Source organism: Lithobates pipiens, unplaced genomic scaffold (genome assembly GCF_037356315.1).
Source record: "Lithobates pipiens isolate NorthernLeopardFrog02 unplaced genomic scaffold, aLitPip1_a1.2 Scaffold_18, whole genome shotgun sequence".
In the NCBI taxonomy this organism is placed as follows: domain Eukaryota; kingdom Metazoa; phylum Chordata; class Amphibia; order Anura; family Ranidae; genus Lithobates; species Lithobates pipiens.
The window spans coordinates 420,358,859-420,381,176 of record NW_027507758.1 but is presented as its reverse complement, the minus strand read 5'-3'; the positions used below and the strand labels follow the sequence as shown (position 1 = coordinate 420,381,176).

Sequence of the window (22,318 nt, the reverse complement as noted above, 5' to 3'; positions counted from 1 at the left end):
TCCCTCTATGGATACACCTCTCGTTATAGAAATGATATCAGTTCAAGATCAGTAGCACTGGGAAATAATATATATATCTGTTGTGAGGATAAATGTTATACTTGGATACCTAGAAGAGCTCAGGGATGGTGCTACCTCGCAAGTTTAGTACCAGTAATGGGAGTAGTAGGTGATGAACGAGGTGATCACCTATTAGAAGCTAGCATGCACCCTAGATATCCCCTCAGGTATCGTAGTAAAAGAGAAATATTCCTGAAGAAGGACATGGCATGGGCTTGGTTCCCGTCCTGGACAGGATGGGGTATAGACTTAATGAAACGACTAAATAACTATACAGGAATTATTAATGATGTTTTGGAGAAAAACTCTGATGATATTACTAAGTTAAATCTGGAGACCAGAGCCATCAGACAACAATTAGAATTACATGAATTAGCAATTGAAAGTATGAGTGCAGCATTGACAGGACTCTGTGAAACTACTGAGGACTATGAGTGCTGTACTTGGATACATAACACCAGCATTGAGGTACCTGACTATTATGACATCATTGCACAACACCGTACGGAAGTAAAGAATTTACAAGAGAAGGCCCGAAATATTGGTCGCGACTGGGATCCGTTTGGTGGAACTTTTAGTTTCTCAGGGTTATTCTCTTGGGTTAAGAAGGCAGCAATGACGATTATAGTGGTGCTCTTATTCGTATTTTTCTTTTATGCATGCTTTAAACTGCTCATATGCTTTTGCAAGAAAGCCAAGGTAAATGATGCGGAAAAGATGGAACTTTTGTGAAGATAGGTAGATTTAGTTTCTTGACATCACCCATCTGTCAGAAAAGCCACTCTTCCTGAATTTTAGATGTTGGTACTGTCCAGGGGGATGGGTGTATACCCCTCTGACAACTCGCGGTCAGGGAGAGTACTCTGGATATAGGCTGACTAGAACTTGTTCAGGTGGACCCAGGGCAAGAGGGAGGGGTGATGTCAAAGGGGGAAATGTAAGGATTAAGGGGTGTCTAAACAAAATGGTTGACCTTATGTCTTATATTTTTCTATCCTTCTCTGTAAAATAAGGATTCGTCATCTATTGTCACGTACTCATCAAGAAGAGGCCGCATCAGCCCTAAAAAGCAGTCTACGCCCAGAAGATTGTCTTATCAGCTGATAACACCCGGAGAATTGTCTTTCCTTTGCAAAAATGTTGTTTTTTTTACATTTGCTGATGTTTGCCCTTTTCTGTCTATAAAAGATGTAATAAAGAAGCCTCAGGGCCACAGTCAGTCAGAGACAGTCAGAGTTAACGACGGACTTCTGAGCAGAAATACTGAATACTTCTGTGTCTCTTTGCTCGGATAAGAACTCTAACTAACAATTGGGAAACGGTAACATAACCTGACAAATAGGTGACTTGTTGAGGTCACACCTAACACCCTCTCATACTGGGAGTACCTCAGTTTTATAGCAAAGCAATACATGTGTATACTAGAAAGAGGGGCGGGACCTCTGTGTCCCGTGATGTACTTCAAAAGAAAAGTTACAGGTAAGCCGTTATAAAAATCCCATTTTCTTTAATCGTACATCACAAGACACAGAGCTATAGTAATCACTATGTGGGATGTTTGTCCCATAGCAAGGCCAACTGAGGGGAGGGAGACAATAGAATTAGGGCAACCTGAGACTAGAGGAGTTATACTGCTGCCTGCAGCACACTACGCCCAAAAGCGATATCCTCATATCTTTTTACATTCACCTGATAGTATCTGGTAAATGTAATGGATTGAAGACCAAGTTGCAGCCTTGCAGATTTGAGGCATGGAGGCTTAGTGATGTACTGCCCACGAAGCACAGCCCTATAGGAGTGTGTTTTGATTTGAGAGGATGGAATCTACCTCTTTAAACCATAAGCTTGAACGATTACGTGTTGAATCAGTTTAGAAATAGTAGATTTCAATACTGCTTGTCCTCTTTTAGAACCTTCAGGCAATACGAACAAAACAACTGTTTTCCAAATCTGATCAGTCACCTTTAAGTAGACTGACTGCTCTCACCACATTAAGAGAATGTAGTTATTTTTATTCCATAGAACAGGGCTCCGGAAAAAATAAATGAAGGTAGAATATCCTGGTTTAGATAAAAACCGGATACTACCTTTGGTAAAAAGTTAGGATGAGGACACAATACTACCTTATCCTTGTCAATAATACTATGGCTCTTTGCAAGAAAGAGCAGCCAACTCCAATACCCTTCTTGCAGAAGATATGGTTACCCAGAAAAAAAAATAGTTTCCTCATCAAAAAGAAGGACCAAGGGAATATGTTGTATAGGCTCAACAAAAAGCTGTTTTTGTAATGCCAACAGAACTAAAGCCCCAAGGGTCCAAAACCGTAGACACTGGCGAAAAAAAAATAAAAATAAACTGGAGGTACTCCTGGTATGGGAGAGGTTATATAGGGAGGCAAGTTCCCGTTTAGGGTGTGCCAGTATCCAGAACTGGAAGGTGGCCTATATAACCCACATAGTGATTACTATGGCTCTGTGTCCTGTAATGTATGATTAAAGAAACTGTGTTCTGTGTCCCATTCATACTGCAATGGGAGCGGCGCTGCAGCATGCTGTATAAAACGTCAGACATGCTGCATTTTAGCCTAGCGTACTGTATAGAACAGCACAGCAATGAAGCTGCTGTACAGCACCATCAAGTGTACTTTTATGCACTCAACGTTGGTACAAAAAACACAAAGCAAAGAAAGAAGAAAACAAAAAAGGGAGCTGTATGATGCACTGAATCAATCAAATGTCCCTATACCACACAGTTGGGAACAGATCACTTCCGGACAGGTAAAGCGCTCCAGCAGCTGTCCTTTCTATTGTGAATTCGGCCTTAATCTTTTCACTGCCACCAATGTATGTCATACTTTGGCTTCAGGAGGGTGTTTACACATTCTTACAGCTTCTAACAGCAGCTGGGCAGGCTTGTTAACCTGAAAAGTCAATTGTCAGGCCGAAGTGACCTTGGTAACTTATAATTTTGGGTACTAAAAAGTTTGTTTTCTCCCAGACAAATGTAATTTCAAGGCCAGCCATGCTTGATATTCATTTACTTGGTGCAACCTATTTTTATATTTTACCAGTCCCCGTTCCTCACTGTATCACCTAATTTCCCTCTTACAGAATTCATGTGCAAAGCCCTGCCTTGCCGAACACTCCACCTCCACAAACAGATCTCTCCCCCTTGATGGCCACTACTCTACTAGTATATCTTAGCTACTTGTTGCCAAGGACATCAGTTGGTGACAGCTAGGGAAAGAACCATGTATGGGGAGATGGAGCTATCAGCAGGGTAGGACAGATCAGAGGAACCCTGTTTTGAGCAATGCCTGCTCCATTACTGTGAATGGGTGGGATTCACTTAAACTGCATTCACTTTATTGCATTCACTTGAGTGCACTAAATTACAGCACTTGCAAAAAACAAAACAAAAAAAACATGACAAATAAAAACAAACATTCCATATAGAAACCTCATCACAATTGTGTTCATATGTGCCCTTGTGCTACAAAGAATTGCAACCGGTGTACAAAAAACACAACAAAAAAAAATATTACAGCGCTTGCAATAGTGCAAAAATTGATATCATACAATATGAACAAAACGCATAGAAATTATATTGTTATATATTGCAAAAACGTCCCACTAAAAAGTGCTCTTGTGCACCAATCCTCTAAAAAGTGCCAAGTGCTCATAACTTCCACTGGTGTGACACACTCCCTGTTTTTGCAATATACAATATAATTTCTATGCGTTTTGTTTACATATTGTTTGATGTCATCAATTTTTGCACTATTGCAAGCGCTGTAATATTTTGTGTACATCGGTTGCAATTTTTTGGTGCACAAGAGCACTTCTGATATTTCTGCAATACATATGAGCATAATTGTGATGGAGGTTTTTGTATTGAAAACTTTGCCTCTTTTTTGCACTATTGCGAGTGATTTAATTTATTTATTGCATGATCTCGAGCAAATAACACTTTGTGAACAGCAGCTGCAATTTCATTCTATATTATTTTTTTACCTGCATAATAATTGTTTTATACGTTGACCTTAGCGCGAGTATTTATAATTTTACATTGTCCGTTTTAGTCTTGCTTTACTGACAGGAGGTTATGTCCTTTACCTTTATATGGGTGTATAATAAAAGATCTTTGAAAAATTATCTCCCCTTGAACGGTCTTTCCTTGTTTGCCTATTAAAGGGTTCCTATGACCTGCACTACCCTGCCTCTGCAAACACTGTTCTGTCCCTCTACGTCCTCTCCTCAGTTTCTTGGCAACTAGGAGCCAAAAGTATGCCATGGGCTTAGTCAGAATTAAGTAACAGTTATTAACTGAGGCATGGCAGATCTGATCATAGGAAATCTATAAGTGCAATGCACACTATAGTATGCAGCAAAGGGCAGGCTTCCTATTTTGATTGCTATCAGCTACATAAAGGACACTCGCAGATCCCACCTTGCTGCAACTCTACAAAGCAGAACTTTTTGAATAGTGTGATGTCACTCAAGACAAACCAATGATTTATGCAGCACAGGAGCAAGGTTCATTGGAAAGTGGCTGCTGTGGAGTGGCAAAGGGGTGTTTTTAGATGAGAGTAGAGTCTGGAGATCAGCATTAAATATGCCTGTGCTTATTACCTTAGAGAATAAATATTTTCACAAGGTACTTACTTTCCATCTTTAAAATAGGTTTTCAGAGTATCGCTAAAACTTTTAGAGTACTTTACAAATTCTTTCTTTTGGTGCTCAAGCGCCTGTAGACAGAAAAGGTTATGTTAATAAGTGGACAATATCACAAATATTGAAGGAAGAACACTTTATAAATTGAATACATGCTTTAGCGTAGATGTAAACCCTAACTGAGCAGTATATAGTTTCCCAAAGCACTGAGTTAAACAAGTGTGTATTGTAAGGGACACTAGTAGTCGAAGGAAGTGCCTGGACACGGATAGTCATTGCAAAATTTTAAATGAAAGCTGCAAATTTAAAAACACGCTAAGAGTACTTGAAATCAAATTAACATGTTAAGGCTTATAATATTTATTGGTTGGTTTACACCAACTTTAACCACTTGCTGCCCGCCCACCGTCAAATGACGGAGGAGTGGTGCGGCTCTCGTTCTGGATAGATGTCACATGACGGCGCTCTTTAACCATGTGAGCGGCATGCAAATGTGGAATTGCCGTTAATTGGCTCTCCTCGCCTCACAAAGAGTGTGGTGAGGAGTGCCGATCAGTGGTATCTCCTGGCAGGGGAGACACACACACACACAAACTTTGATAGTTTTTCTTATCCAGTGAAGTGCTGTCCAGCAGAATATACTCACCATCCTTTTACTTTCCCGCTGGTAGCAAAGGAAAGCTGTTTAGGCTATGGGTTACTAAAGTCAAGGCTTACCTAGGGCCATGGACTCCCTGTGGGACACTAGTGACTGGTCCAATGCTGTTACATGGAGTGAAATACACACCATGCCTGGAAGTACCAGGTATTTATTTTGAGACTTGGTACTAAACGAAGTGGCAGGGGAGCAACAGACAGAAGAGCAGTGGGGAATTGAAGCAAAAACAGTTGCTTTGCACTGAATGGGCAAAACAGATTTGCTTTAAGCATTTTAAAATTTTGCCATCTGCATTACTGGAATAGTGTACGCTGAAGAGGACACCCTGTATAATATACAACTGACATTGGTTTACTTAATACATCCAAGCCCCATTTAAAGCAGTATTAAAAACCAAAATGTAATATATTGCAGTTTAAAAATATCTAAATGTGGTGGATGCAGTTCTTTAGGCCCTTCACCACCCCGGTTTTAGCTAGTGATCTGGTCAGTTACATACCCCTCCTGTATTAGAGTGCCTCCCCTCTGGATGAACAAGCACAGGAGGCACCTTTGGACAGCAACATTGCCAGACTGAGGGGAGTGTTAGATGGACTAGCAAATTTAAATACGCTAAAGCTGCCCATATATGGGTCAGTTTATTTTAGTTCAGCCACCTAGCAAAAAAAAAAAAAATACCTGACCAGATTTCCATATCCACACCCCTCCATCTCTCTGCTGTCAGCATTAATTGATCAGAGGCACAGCTTATTGGTTGCAGCTGTGATCGACCTGAACTTTTTTAGCAGTCCTGTTCCTGAGATGATGTTATCAATTGACTTCTCACGAATGAGAACGCTCATGCATGGATTGAAATTCGTCCGCATCCTGCTCAAACTGAAGCTGCACTCCAGGTCAAACTTTAAAGTGGTTGTAAACCCTTACAAACCACTTTGACCTACAGGTAAGCCTAGATTAAGGCTTACCTGTAGGTCCAAGAAATATCTTCTAAACCTACACGGTTTAGGAGATATTTTCCAAAAGACAGGCACCGCTGTCTACGGCGCATGCGCTGTAGACAGTGGCGTGCAGGCGCACTGAGCGCGCCGCGGTCAACAGCGATATGCCGCAAGTGGCGGCTCCCGTGCGCATGCGCGGAAGTGATGTCATCGAGGCTTTGCCAAATGACAGCGGCGGAGCAGCGAGACCCACCGAGAAGATGGATGCTCCGGACTACAGGGGACAGCGGTGACTTCGCTGGCTCCTGTGTCAGGTAAGTGACACATAATGGACTACTATGCGATGCACAGTAATCCATTATGCTTTGCCTTTGCAGAGAATCAAAGAGGAAGTAAACCCATCAGGGTTTACTTCCTCTTTAAAGCAGTTAGAGCAACAGTTTTTGTTCCGTCTGGAATAAAGGTTCTACATTGTAAACATATTAACATATTGTAAATGGTTTCTCTCATCCTTGTAACTACTACATCTGCAAGACAGCTTGTTTGATTGAAAAAGATTTATTGGCCAGATCTCCGGGGAAAAAAATAAAGTTTTGAAAAGAAAAGAATAAATAAATACAGCCATTACATCTAAGAATTTCCAAGCTGAAATATAAAAAGGTTTCCTTCAGGGGTTAATACTGCTTTAACCCAAGATAAATCCCCCCCCAACCCTTACTTACCCTACGATTCTGGTACTGGTACTTTTTGAAGACATTGTTGACTGTGTCAAGAAGTTCCTTTATTGCACTAGCAATATCTCTGCATAAATGAAAAAAAAAAAACTGTAGTGTTAATAGCATAGTAACAGCATTAGTTGTATGCCTTTACAGCAATTTAGAGAACGATGTTACTGTATACACATATGAAACAGTGCCATTCCTAGCCATTTGCTTGGTGGTTCTTTCAATAAAATTATATTATTTACTTCATCTTTGTCTAGATGCCAAATTAATATGATCTGCTGGTGACCACCAATCCGAACAATGACAAGCTGCCATTATCTGGCCAATGAATCACATGGCGGCAAAATTTTTTTTTTTTTTTTTTAATAGGGCTCTAAATAGAACTCCATTCAATAAAAGGAAATGCTGCTCTTTAAAGTAGGGATTGCACTTGGCTAGGACAGACCCAAAGTCACAGAAATGGAAAAGGAGTGCCCTAAAACATACAAAAGGTTTTCTAAATTACACCCAAGAATTGTTGATATGTTGTTAACCAAACTGAAATGTTCCCAAACGTTCTACAAAGAATTACTACACAATTAATGTGCTTATAGTAGGATATAATTCTACAGTTAAAAAATGAATGCATGTTATGTAGATACAAATGTCCCCTTATATGGCATATACATTTATTTAAAAACAAAATGGGGGTGCGCATACCCACCCACCAAAAGGAAGGGCAAATGTCCTAACGCTCATTAGGATTTAAATAAATGGTGAAATTATGGCATGGGTTTTTCAATACTTTTAGGATGGTGACCCAAAACGCCATACATTAACCAAACAAAATTGGGCAATTAGAAGATGTATATTAAAATCACTCCCAATCAGGAGGTTATGGCACCATCAAAAAAAAAAAAAAAAAAAAAAAAAAAAATAAACAATAAATGCCGATTTATCTTTCATACAATGGAGCCAGGCCATCGCATAAAAATTGGTTATATTCCAAAGTGTCTGACAAGGTCTCTGGTAATCACCAACTGGGTTTCCTGGCCACTATGGCTGTAATTATGCCAACTTTGCCCCCATACTGGCCTGTCCCAATAAAAATATTCAACAAACATAGCGTTATTAGTCACTATGACACTGGTATCTGCTAGCCAATGGGTCACATATCATCCAGCTTATTGACATTCAGCTATAAAGCTGTCAGTTGTGTTAATGCACAAGAAGATAGTCTTGTGTTTGTCGGCAGGTTTCCGTTTGTGGTGGACTATATATACCCATCACTAGACTTTTTAATAAAAAAAAAAATAAAAAAAAAAAAAACACAACTTAACGGCGTGTTTATTTACAGTCCACTTATTTTGTTATTGAGTAACCATGTGCTTCTTACATGTTCACCTGGTGGTGGCAGGAGGGAGGCCATGCTAATATCTGGGCACCTCAGGTTTTTTTTTTTTAAAGGGTGCTTCCAGATTCCTCACTTCCCCTGCAGACACCAAAACAGGGTTGAGGGGGGAAATGAGGCACTTGTCCCCATCAACATGGGTATGTACATTGTGCCTTTCCAGGGGGCTCAGGAGAAGGGGTAGACAGGCTTGCATGCTCAGATAAGGGTCTGGTAAGACGCAATTCCATTTTTATTTATTTTTTTGACTGACTGACATAACCAACCATAACCACACATGGTTAATAACCTCACCTGGGATCCCCAATACTTTCTTTACAAACAAAAGCGGAACAGAGAGAAACTGGCATTTAGAGGCATTTCTTAAATGCCACCTTTGCTTTAGTACAGCCTACAGATGTGCCACTACACAAGAATGCACCCCCAGGCATATTTATATGAATTGTGTATTTATATTGCTTTACTTTAAGCATGCTCCCTGCAAAAGTACTTTTCAAATTGTTTTGCATTGGTACCTGTTCCCCCGTAGCAGTTCCCAGCTCCCCAAGCCCTTTGTTTGACAATCGTTTGCCATTAGCCATGAAAATTTTCAGAATTTCAAGATTCAACCCCCACTGACTTCTATGGGGTTCACATTATTGAATTTCATGACGAGCTTGCCCAATATCTCATAATCAAATTTATAAATTTGCATTCACATCTCTTCCATTTTCTGATTTGTAAAAAGTAGAATGGAACTGAAAACCAAAATGAAATCAGTTCTGGGCTGTTAACACACAACACAGAAGGCAACAGGTATGAATACTTCTGTAAAAGCAAGGTGTATATAAATATATTCTGGAGATTTTCCAAAGAAACCACTCTAGCCATTTCCAGAACAGAAGGGAAAAAAGATGAAAGCCAAAACCAAGATGGTTACTACAGCAAAGTGTCTGCCTAACCTCTGCGTTAGATGGAAAGAGGTGGCATCAGCTAAAAATGCTGTAAAAGAGGTGAAGTGGTTTGAATATACCAGAAAACTCTGTCACAGAGGGGATTATCCAGGGTATAAAGTCATCTGAAGAGCCACTTTCTTCATCATCAGTAGCAAGGAAAGAAGGTCAGATCTATTCATCCATAACAGTAACTGCATTTGGTTTTATTACTAACCAAAATCAGAGGAAAAGCTATAAATGGCATCAGTTTTTAGTAAATTTGTAGAGCAGGCACTCACTTGATTGTCTGTAGGAACCTCACTCTGTCATTGATTTCATCAGGTATCTTGCCAAGGATCTGCTTAAGTGCTCGTGCTTTCTCATTTAACTCCTGGAACTCTGGCTCAGGCCTGTCAATCATATATTCTGAAAGCAGAAAAAAAAAAAAAAAAAAAAAAATAATAATAAAAAAAAGCCTGTAACACAGCATTGACCAGAAACTTTCAATACACTACAATCTAGATTAAAAAACAAAAACAAAAACAAACATACATCTCAATGCAATGGACAGGGATTCTGCTGTACATAAACAAAAAAACACAAAACAAACACCAAAAAAAAAAAAAAAGACAGATTTAAAACTCACCTTCCACATCAGCAGCTGCCATACGCAGGAGAGATTCTGTAAAATTCACTTCTACACTCTTCTTTTCCAGAATTTTTGTAATGATATCTTGCGTGAGCCCTGGATTCTCTTTTTCTGCCTATGTAGGAAGAAAAAAAAAAATTATAAAATAAAAGCCAGTACAGGAACGTCCTTATGCAACTACAGAACCAAAAATCCAGAAGGTTCAGGGCTGGAAATGCACATTTCTGTACCGTTTTCCATTTAGGCACGTTACTGCAAATACCCCAAGTACAGTATAAAACAGGTGAACAGAATTTGGGGAAGGTACAAATCCTTTTTGTCTCAAAAGTAAAACTTGAGGCATTTTAAAAACAGAACAGCGATAGCTGCCATTTGTCCCAGGACCAGTCTAAAGTGACACCCAGAGCTCCTTTGGAGTTCCGAAATTTGTTTACTTTAGGTGTGAAGTCAAGAATGCAGTGTTTCAATTGATTCCAAACACTGTGCGATAAAAAAAAAAAAAAAAAAAAAAAGCTGTGTGATGCGATAAAGCTCACATCATACTCCCCCACTCCCCCCCTCCTCGGCTCTTTAGCCCAAAATGCTATGTGGGCTGCAGGGCAGTGTGAAAAGGCCCAGAAACAGAAGGTTCTTGTGACCCAGAAGAGGCCAAGAAACTGAGTACCATGCCTTCCTGGGTTTGGAGCCAAAAGAATCACTAGAATGACCAATTCAATCCTGCGCAGCAGTTACGGAAGAATTTTTAATGAAGAAGAGGCAAAGAGCAGGTGAAAATTTTGACCAGTCATGGTCCATGACCCGAGATAAAAGCTTTTTTCCCCTCCCCTTTTATCTCGCTCCCACACACTCCTTTCAAGCGACTGGTCCCCTAAAGTGTCTTTCATTGGAGATCCGGCCAGCAGTCACGGAGAGACAGAATATATTACATGCTTGGTTTTGAGGTTAACCGCGCCTTCAGGTTAACTAGTATAACATAGGTTTTTATCATTCGTAACTAATATACACTAAAATGTCTCTAAAGACAAACATTTTTACCTTCATGCATTCCCTGTATTAAAGGATAAGTTCACCTTTGGGAACATGCTACATGTTTCACCTGCTGTCACACTTTGACAAGAATGCGGCCAGGCAGAGATCTGAACTACCAGGGCACTGATGAGTGCTCTAGTTAGTTCATGGGTTCTTGCTGTTATTTAGTGAATGCCAGCCCATACGCAGTAACGCGAGATTGCTTGAGATGTGAGATTAAGAGGCTCTTAAAAAAAAAAAAAAAGGCTTGCAAAAAGATGTGCATTTATTATTTTTCCAATGAAAGTATCACCCCCTTACCCTGCTTAGATTTACCCGAGTCCCATCTAAATCCTGTACTGTGCCTGACTGCAATGGCGCTGGTCTCTCATCTTATGGGACAGGAGGCAGCAGCGGGAGCCATTGGTCCCTGTTGCTTTCAATAAAATCCTGTAGGCAGAGTCTATGAAAGTCTGACCATGCTGTAAAAGCACACAAGCCCAGCTTGGGAGTGAGCTCGCAGGTGCATTCCCATAGGAGGCAGCTTTCTATGATGGTGCACTGAGAAGAGCAGGAGCCTGGAGCACCAGCTGGGGACCACAGAAGAGGATTGGAGGTTTAGAACCACTCTATAAAATAACATTGTACAAAGCAGGCAAGTATTTCCTATAAAAAAAAAAAAATAAATAAAAAAAAAAAAAAAAAACACACCCCAAACAAGAACACACACACACACACCCCCCTTTAAAGTGGTTGTACAACCACTTTTACCTACAGGCAAGCCTATATTAAGGTTTACCTGTAGGTTCTGGAAATATCTCCCAAACCTGAACGGTTTAGGAGATATTTACAATAAAGCCGATGCTGATGTCTACAGGGCATGCGCACTTTAGATAGGGCAGATTGTGCCATTTCTAAAGGGGGTCATGCAGTGACTGGTGGCTTTCGCAGGCGATTCCGGCCAGTCACAGAGCCGGCGTTCGCAGCCCCAAAAGGAAGAGTGCTGAAGTTGGATGCTCGCTTCTAGTGGGGACAGCGGTGACATCGCAGGCTTCGTTTTCACATAAGTGACACATATTGGGCTACTATGCGGTGCATACTAGCCCATTATGCTTTACCTTTGCAGGGCAATAAAGAGGAAGTAAAACCCATCAGGGTTTACTTCCTCTTTAATGCTGGGCAATGAAGGGCCACATTTTCAATTCTTGTTTTTAATTCAAAGAATAAAACGTCTGTGTCCGTGAGTTTTTTTGTTTACTTCAGAAATGCTTTTCTCCCAAGCAGGTCAGCTGCACCTGTGATGAATTCTGAAAATCTCAGAATTGTCTCAAACTGATGAGAAAAGCACTGATATTTGCCCATCAACACCCAGCCCTCATGTAAATCTGCTAGGAAGTCTTCGTATAGCTTTTTCGCTCTCTCTATATCTATATATAGTGGAATCCCCCGTTGGCTTCCATCAAAGACCAGCATCAGGAAGGGGATTGATCAAACTGATATGAAATACTTTGGATTACCACTTCTGATTTTCTGACGGGCAGGAGATTCCAGTGTAAAAGACATGTACTTATTTTGCCACATGTCAGTTTTCCAAAAGAGTAGATAAAAGGCAACTCTGATGAGAGTGATCTGTGGCACTAGACCTCAAAAGAAAAAAATGATCAAAGTGGCCCAACTATCCCAGGTCACCTCCTTTATCTGAAAAAAAAAAACTTGTCCCATCCATATCAACCACCTTTCTGAATATTGCAAAAACGTGAACGAGTGAATCTTGTTGTCAGGACAAAAATAGACGGCTCCATCCAATGCTTAATAAACAAACACCTGTGTGCTAGTAGAACAAACTCCCTAAAATAGGCCACCTTCATGGAACAGCCATGCCTGAGCACCTTTGTAATCAGTAATGACTCATTTCCATTGAGTGGCACACCTATGCTCAGTGCTGGGTAAATTGGGCCATTAGTGTTTATTATTTTGTTAGCGTAACCTCAGCAGGGAGAAGTACATGAGGTTGCTTATCTGAAAACTCTGCAGTATCTGTTACCTATTGCTGGTTAAATAATTAGCTACAAATTAAAACCCCTGCAATTCCATAGAAGGCTATGCAAGATATGTGGAGAGGGGTCAGTAACTAACATATTAATAAGAGCATGATTCATTACATCTGCCAGCTTTAGAAGAACTCAATCTGCCACATCTAAAAACGCAGTGTAGGTCACCTTGGCAAACAAACAGAGGTAGATATGCCCCATGGGTCGCATGGGAAAGCTTTAATTACATTTGCATTTCATCTGCCTGATTAATGATCTCACATGGGAAGATGAGAAAAGGTTTGAGGCCTGACGTCTGCTTCATTACAAATCTCAGCACACGTATAAGTAGCTGGTATAAAGAAAAACTTGTGTTACAACAATCAGAAGAATTTTAAATACTCCATGAAACAAACCTGCAGGAATGTCCAGACAGTATTCCTGTTACTGTGATTTAGTGCTTATATTACACTATAGTGAAAATTATACACTCACCAGCCACTTTATTATCAGATACACCTTGCTAGTACCGGGTTGGACCCCCTTTGGCCTTCATAGATTACACAAGGTGTTGGAAACATTCCTCAGAGATTTTGATCCATATTGACATGATAAATCTGCAGCTACTGCATGATGCCATCAGCTGCACATTCATGATGTAAATCTCTGTTCCACCACATCCCAAAGGTGCTCTATTGGATTGGATCTGGTTACTGTGGAGGCCATTGGAGTACAGTCAACACATTGTCATGTTCAAGAAACTAGTGGCGAGATGATTTGAGCTTTGTGACATGGTGCATTATCCGGATTGGAAGTAACCATCAGAAGATGGGTACACTGTAGTCATAAATAGATTGACATGGTCACAACAGTACTCGGGTAGTCCATGGCATTTAAACAATGCTCAATTGGTACTAAGGGACCCAAAAAGTGTGCCAAGAAAATTCCCCCCCCCCCCCCCCCCCCACACCATTAAACCACCACCAACACAAACACCCTGAACTGTTGATACATGGCAGGATGAATCCATGCTTTCATGTTGTGTATGCCAAATTCTGACACCACCATCTGAAGTAATGTTGCAGCTGAAGTCCAGACTCAGACTAAGCAACGTTTTTCCAATCTATTGTCAAATTTTGGTGAGCCAGTGCAAATTGTAGACTCAGTTTCCGGTCCTTAGCTGACAGGAGTGGACACCTGGTGTGGTCTTCTGCTTCAAGATTTGATGCGTTGTGCATTTAGAGATGGTATTCTTCATACATTGGTTGTAACAAGTGGTTAAGTTACTGTTGCCTATCTTGAACCCCGTCTTCCTATTCTCCTCTGATAAAGCATTTTTTTTTCCACACAACTACCACTCACTGGATATTTTGTCTTTCGGGCCATTCAATGTAAACGCTAGAGATAGTTGTGTGTGAAAATGCCAGTAGATCAGCAGTTTTTGAATTACTCAGACCAGCTCGTCTGGCACCAACTATGCCATGTTTAAAGTCACTTCAATCCCCTTTCTTCCCCCTTCTGACACTCAGTGTGCCTAAATGCAAAGAGTTGCTGCCATGTGATTGGCTGATTAGCAATTTGTGTTACCAAGCAATTTAACAGGTGTACCTAATAAAGTGGTTGCAGGAAAGAAACTTGCACACAGTCTATGGCCTGCCTTAGATAGGCTTTACTGTACTGTAGAAAGTTTACCTGTCAGTCACTTTCAGCTATATCTTCAGAACAGAAAGTTAAAAGCCCAATAGAAGCTAAATTTGAAATAGAGCAGAAGCACGTTAAGCTGTACAAGCTTCAGCGTTTTTTTTTCCCCCAGTGTTGGCTACTGGTACAAGCTGTACAAAAGTAGAACTGCTGGCTTTGTACAGTAGTTTGATTGGTCTTCACAACAGTGCACCAATTAATGTTGGCTGAGGAGCACAAGTATTGCGGTTTGGTGCGCTGAAGTGATGTAAAATCTGACTTCCAGCTGCATGTAAAATGGATTTGTGGCCAGTGCAGAACAGTAAATAAATTCTACTAGGCAAATAAAGTTTGTACAACAAAGGTTACATTCCTGCCCCATTTTTAATTCGGCTTAAAATTAGGCTATAAAAGAAAATCCTCCAAAAAGAGGACAGGTCGGAAAAACGAAAAAATAAAATAAATATATAATATAATATAATATAATATATCTCACTAAAACCTTAAAGAGGGATTCCACCTACAAAAAAAATATATTAAAAGCCAGCAGCTATAAATACTACAGCTGCTGACTTTTAATAAATGGACACTCACCTGTCCCAGGTTCCAGCGATGCCGGCAGCCGAGGCCGATCGATCGGCTCTCGGCTGCTGCCGCCACCATTCTAGGTGAGGGAATCAGGAAGTGAAGTGAATCGGCTTCACTTCCCGGTTCCCTACTGTGCATGCGCGAGTCGCGCAACGCAATAGGAATTGTCCACGCCGTCTCTGGGACCCGTGTGTGACAGTGTAGACAGCGCGGCAGGACAGGAAATGACAGACTCCCAGGGGAGGCTATGCCCGGAAGTGGGTGTAAATACCTGTCTTTGACAGGTATCTTCCACCCCCCTTCCCCCTGAAAAGGTGCCAATTGTGACACCGGAGGGGGGGGGGAGGGTTCCGATCAGCAGAAGTTCCACTTTAGGGTGGAACCCCGCTTTAAGTCTGCCTGCAGCTTGTGCAAAGTGACAGTCACTGGCTGCATTAGGATCTTAAGTTGGTGCTGAAGGTTGCTTCCAAAAGCTTTACCAAATACACCTGACTGGCTACACAACTACACACATTGCCTGTTAACAAGTCAAGGGGGAGGGAAGAAAAAAAAAAAAAAAGAGAAGTGAATTCTCTCAAGAATGGAGCCAAGTTCATGAACATGTGCTTGGCCTGTTTCAAATGTTAACCACATGCCGACCAGGCCATAGCCGAAAGACAGCGACAGCAGTCGGCTTATTCTGGGTGGACGTCAGTGGGACATCCACCCAGAATCTTGCTCCCATGTTCCCCCTGGGGCGCGCACCCGGGAACATCCGTGATCGCCGCGCGGATCAGGGTAACAGAGTAGTACAGTGAGAGGCGGAGAGATTGTAGCAGAGCTAAGGGCTGGATGTGAAGTGCCTACAGCGCTGCCCAGTGCAAATAATTGCCAACACATTTTAAAAGAAACAAATAATTTTTTTTTTTTTTAACTGAATTTTCAGTCTTGATTAAAAGCGCAAAAAAAAAAAAAAAAAAAAAAAAAAAACAGCGGTGATTAAATACCACCAAAAGAAAGCTCTATTTGCGTGAAAAAAAATAAAAAAAAATAAAAAAACTAATTTCATTTGGGTACAGTGTTGCATGACTGAGTAATTGTCATTTGAAGTCAGAGCACCAAAAGCTGAAAATTGGTCTGGTTAGGAAGGGGGTTTAAGTGCCCAGTGGTCAAGTGGTTAAAGAAACCACTAGTGATATAAGGGATATAAAGTGTCACATAGAATGTAGGAGCCAATCACACCTGTTCAGAAGACAAATCACATGCGACAGCAATAGAAAGAGAAGGAACCAAACTGCAATATATACTATTGTACCATTTTCTTTACATCACAGGACATAGGGTTGGGTAATTCACTGACCAATTTCCAAAAGCAATCCCAGTGGGGAAAGGTGGCTGGGAGGTTTTGTAATTTTATTTAAGGGTAACCAGATCGGCAGGAGTGCTCGTGTCACCCGGACACGGCACATCTCAGATCGGCAGGAGGGCTCTGTGATTGGCCCTCCTGATCACATGACGGCCGTGTCCAATCACGGCCGTCATGTGATGTAAACAAACAGCCGGTTGCTAGGCAATCGGCTCTCCTCTCCTCACACGGAAGTCACCGCTGAGGAGAAGAGAGCAGATCGCTGCAGCCGGCTGATGATCAGTGAGTATGGGCTGCTTTTTACAGCTTTTTACTCACTGATCATCAGTGTAGTGTACACACACAACACACCACACAGTACAAACACAGTCCCCACATATGTCCCCAAAACATACATGTCCCCAAATAATAAAAACACATGTCCCTAATAATAAAAACATGTCCCCCACATATGTCCCACTAAAATCACATGTCCCAATGATTATCTGCACACACATGTACGTGATCACCTGCACACATATGTACATGATCATTTGCGTACATATGTCCGTGATCACACAAACCAATTATTATACACTTAACGGAATTTTTTTTACCAAAAACATGTAGCAGAATACATTTTGGCTTAAATTTATGACAAAATTTGATTTTATTGGATTTCTTTTCAAATAGAAAAAAGAAAATATAGTTTTTTTTCCAAATTTCCGCTATTTTTGCGCTTATATCGCAAAAAAAAAAAAACGGAGTCGTGAATAAATAACACCAAAATAAAGCTCTATTTGTGCGAAAAAAATGATAACAATTTCATTTGGGTACAGTGTAGCATGACCGCGCAATTGTCACTGAAAGAGCGAGAGCGCTGAAAGCTGAAAATTGGGCTGGGAAGGAAGGGGGTGAAAGTGCCCTGTATTGTAGTGGTTAAACATGCACTTAGCCCAGACTTATCAGGCAGATCCCAGCTGTAGATATTGAAGGCTACTTCCCACCTGGGAAAAAACATTTTAAGAGGGCTTCAAGCTTCCGGTCTGAATGTTCTTTAAATACCAGGATATCATCCACAGTAACGGTTAGGTCTAGTGCAGGTAGGTGCAAGACAGCAGGATCTGCTGCAACAACTACCCAATTCTCCGAGTTCCCCTCCACTGGGATTACCGTGCAAATGTTGTGGAAGCAGAGATCTTGCATGGCCCAGTCTTCAAGAGAAAAAGAAAAGCATAGGAAAGTTTTTGGAGGAGGTGGTCTTGGAGCTTACATTAGACCCCAAACTGGTGATCTTGGGTAAGGTCTGCACTGGTTGCTGCAAATTATAATAAACCATGTCTGTATAGATGCTAAAGGGGAATTGTAATGGTTGGAAAGAAGCTAGCCATTCACTCATCCTGAGAGGAAATGTCCTAAGGCAGACTGGGCCTCCTCCCCTGACAGCTGCAAGGCAAAGAGCAAGGTCACCAGAATGCCCTCGCTGCCAGGTTAACAGGCACAGCTCTTGTGCCACAAAATACTATCTACAGCAGTAAAATTGCCTCCAAAGATAGAGAAGTATAGGACGCAAGTACCCTTGAAGTAGAAAATGCTTCCAAAATTCACAAGTGGTCATTATGCGGCGGGCTAGTGCTGGAAGAACTCTTGAATTATCACTGTAAGCCACTAGCCATCAGAGCTTGTGCTGTTATCATCTGCATGGCATAGAAGGGAGCTTTTTCAGTGGTGTTCAGGCCACTGCAGTGTTACGAGTGCCAAAGTGTGAATGCATGTGCTGTATAAATGAGCTGTATAGATGTGCTTACTGAAGCCCCATCCTCCAACATCATAGCCTTGGCAAAGCTAAAAATATAATATAATATAATATAATATAAATATATATATATATATATATATATATATATATATATATATATATATATATATATATATATATATATACATACATACATACATACACATACACATACATACATACACACACACACACACACAAATAATAATAATAATAAATAGCACCCAAGGTGTAAAACTGGCACCCAAAACAAAAACTGGCCAGCAAAGCACCATCAGTGGCTGCTGCTCTTCTGTGCCCAAGAGCAGCAGAACTCATGATTTTGCAGATAACAGCACTTACAGGCCAGACTTTTCCTGCAGCAGAGTTTAAAGGGTTCAGTGGCTTGGCCCAACATGTACCCCCCGCAGACTACTTACCCACACAGGGGCCATCAGGACCTGAGCTTCAGTGCAGCACTCTACAAAGCTCTGGAACATTATGCCACTCACTGCCGAGGTGTGAGCTTCCCCAGGGGCATCCAATGCTATTAGCAGATATGCCACCCATGGTCTGGGTACAGTCCTCTAAGTCTTACAAAGAGGCAACCATATTTCTCAGTGGAGAGGAACAGGTCCATCACCTATGGACACATACAAAAAAAAAAAAAAAAAAAAAACTGAAGGGACGCTGGGAGTGGGAAGAGTTACGCAGAACTGGGTTTCAGCTCTGCTCTTTGCCAGTATCGAATCACCTAGAAGTGGAGCATATCCCATTAGTCTAAGAATAACCCAATCCGTTGTCCTGTGATGTACAATAAATATATACACCACAGCTGCTTGCACCTTTATGACAGAAAGCATTGCTTTGCACTACGTGGTAATGCAGAAGCTGTAAAAAGTGCTTTAAATTAGATCTGCAATTACTATTAGTTGAGGATATGGCTAAGCATAAATGTGCATTACCATATAACAGAAAACATTCTGAAAAGGTTCCAAAATCAAGGCCTCCTTACCTTTATAAATGCTGCCCGGAGAGTCTGAGCTGCTGAAAGGTTTACACGTTCTAACTGTGGGAGAGAGATAAAAGACAATTACACAATGCCATTTAATGCATTTTTTTATGCTCCATAACAATATACAGGTGCATCTCATAAAATTAGATCAAAAAGTTTATTTATTTTGGTAATTCAATTTAAAAAGTGAAAACCATCTTATATAGGTGTGTTACACAGAGGGATATATTTCAAGCATTTCTTTCTTTTAATTTTGAGGACTATGGCTTGCAGCTAGTAAAAACCCAAAATTCAGCATCTCAGAAAGTAATATTACAGAAGACCAATAATAAAAAAATAAAAAAGATTTTTAAATACTGAAAAGTATGCCCATGTACAGAGTATAGTATGCACTCAGTACTTGGTCAGGGCTCCTTTTGCATGAATTACTGCATCAATGTGGTGTGGCATGGAGGCGATCAGCCTGTGGCACTGATGAGGTGTTATGGAAGACTAGGTTTGATATGGGCTTTCAGCTCATCTGCATAGTTGGGTCTGGCGTCTCATCGTCCTCTTGACAACACCCCAGAGATTCTCTATGGGGTTTAGGTCAGGCGAATTAGTTTGATGGTCAATCAAGCACAGTGCTACCACAATCATTAAAACATCATCATTTGTACTTTTGTCAGTGTGGGCAGGTGCCAAGTCCTGTTGAAAAATGAAATCAGCATCTCCATAAAGCTGGCCAGCAAAGGGAAGCATGAAGTGCTCTGGAATTTCTTGGTAGAGGGCTGTGCTGGCTTTGGACTTCAGAAAACACAGTGGACCAACACCAGAGGATGACATGGCTCCCCAAATTATCAGGGACAGTGGAAAACTTTGCTTTTAAATTTGGAAATCAAGGTCCCAGAGTCTGGAGGACGAGTGGAAAGGCACAAAATCCAAATTTCATGAGGTCCAGTGTGAAGTTTCCACTGAACGTGACGATTTGGGGCACCATGTCATCTACTGGTGTTGGTCCACTGTGTTTTATAAAGTTCAAAATCAGTGTACCCCGCTACCAGGAAATTCCAGAGCACTTCTTGCTTCCCTCTGCTGACAAGCTTTATGGAAATGCGGATTTCATTTTCCAGAATGACTTGGCACCTGTCCACACTGCTAGAGTACCAATACCTGGCTTAATGATCATGTTATCACTGTGATTAATTGGCCATTAAACTCCCCTGACCTAAACTCCATAGAGAATGTGGGGTATTGTCAAGAAGACCCAACAATGCAGATGAGCTGAAAGGAACCTGGGCTTCCATAACTCCTCAGCAGTGCTACAGGCCGATTGCCTCCATGCCACACTGATGCAGCAATTTATGTAAAAGAGCCCTAACCAAGTACTGAGTGCATACTATACTGTACATGGACCCATTATACAGGATTTATATAGCGCCAACAGATTGTGCAGCACTTTTGACCTACTTTTCAGTAAGCCAACATTTCTGTATTAAAAATCCATATATATATATATATATATATATATATATATATATATATATATATATATATATATATATATATATATATATATATATATATATACATATACACATACACACACACACACACACACACATACATACATATATCTCTCTCTAATATTCAAATTTTCTGGGATACTGAATTCCGGGTTTTCACTAGCTGTAAGCCATAAACATCAAATCTAAAAGAAAGAAATGTTTGAAATATATCACTCTATGTAACACATCTATATAAACATATGAGTTTCACTTTTTGAACTGAAATAAAATGTACTTTTTGATGATATTCTAATTTTATCAGCTGCACCTGTGACAGTTAGAGTTTATTACATCATCCATCATTTCTCGGAGATACAAGTTTACATAAATGAATGCAAAAACTTGGCACAATTCATTGCAACACTCCCTGCCATAAACCACTATGCCATTCTCCCTCACAAATGTATATCCAGGTTCCCCCAAAGATCTGCATTAGTCTAGAACTTGTTACACCCTCTAAAATTAGGTTGGCTCAGGCACAGAAAACATAAGAGGAGCACCGTTCCCCAATATCAAAATAGGTTGCAGCTTTCCATCATGAGGGCAACCACATATCCTACAATGTGGAACCCAAGTTTAAACCATTACATTTGTCGCTTATGGCACCTGGGTTTACCTGGTAGCTCTCTACAGCACTACCTTGCACAAGAAAAAATAAATAAAAATTACTGAAAGTTTGTAGCTGTTAATACATGGTAAAAATGTCCAAACATTTTGAAAAGCGGAGACACTGGAGGTAAAAGGAAAAAAAAAAAAGTTGGTAGTTGCAAGTTTTTATGTCATAACATTAACACACACACACACGCGCACACGCACACGCGCACGCGCACGTATTTATCAAAGCCCTATTTTCAGTAAAAATAACTTCAACACACAGTATATTAGTAAGGTTTGGTAATGTATAAAAAGATGAGGTAGTGCCAAGTAAAGGAAGTCTTTGCCAGTTCACACACACATATATGCGATGTGGTAACCAGTGCGGGTTCCCGAATTGCATAAAACTAGCAAGCAGTTCACACTGCCCTATGCAAAAACGCTGCGGGTCTCAATACAAAGTTGATGACGCCTCCAGATCAGTCTGCATATTGCAGTGTGAACTGTGAATTTGGACAGGAAACGACAATCTCCATGGCTGGTTCGCCGCAAAACCGGTAGAGGAAACGTTTCTATACCACTCTGCAATAGAAGCCTTACAGGGCTACCCGTCGGTAGTTTATTAAATTGTGGTGTATATGATTTTAGCAATATGGAAGTTTTGATGGATTTCATTTTTTTGCCCTTATTAAATTATTTGTAATTTTTTTTATAACAGTCTATGAATTATTTATTTAGTACCGCAATA

The 22,318-nt window shown here is 40.7% G+C and overlaps 1 protein-coding gene across 1 annotated transcript in view; it reads right to left on the bottom strand.

Moving 5' to 3' along the window:
• Positions 1-22,318, bottom strand: part of PDCD10 (programmed cell death 10) — an 89,136-nt gene that overhangs the window by 6,851 nt on the left and 59,967 nt on the right. Inside the window, exons 3-7 of the mRNA XM_077488030.1 lie at positions 19,430-19,483; positions 10,005-10,122; positions 9,658-9,784; positions 7,052-7,130; positions 4,725-4,807 (exon numbers count right to left, since the gene is read on the bottom strand). Coding sequence (XP_077344156.1) covers positions 4,725-4,807; positions 7,052-7,130; positions 9,658-9,784; positions 10,005-10,122; positions 19,430-19,483 — 461 coding nt within the window. The remainder of the gene's footprint in view (positions 1-4,724; positions 4,808-7,051; positions 7,131-9,657; positions 9,785-10,004; positions 10,123-19,429; positions 19,484-22,318) is intronic.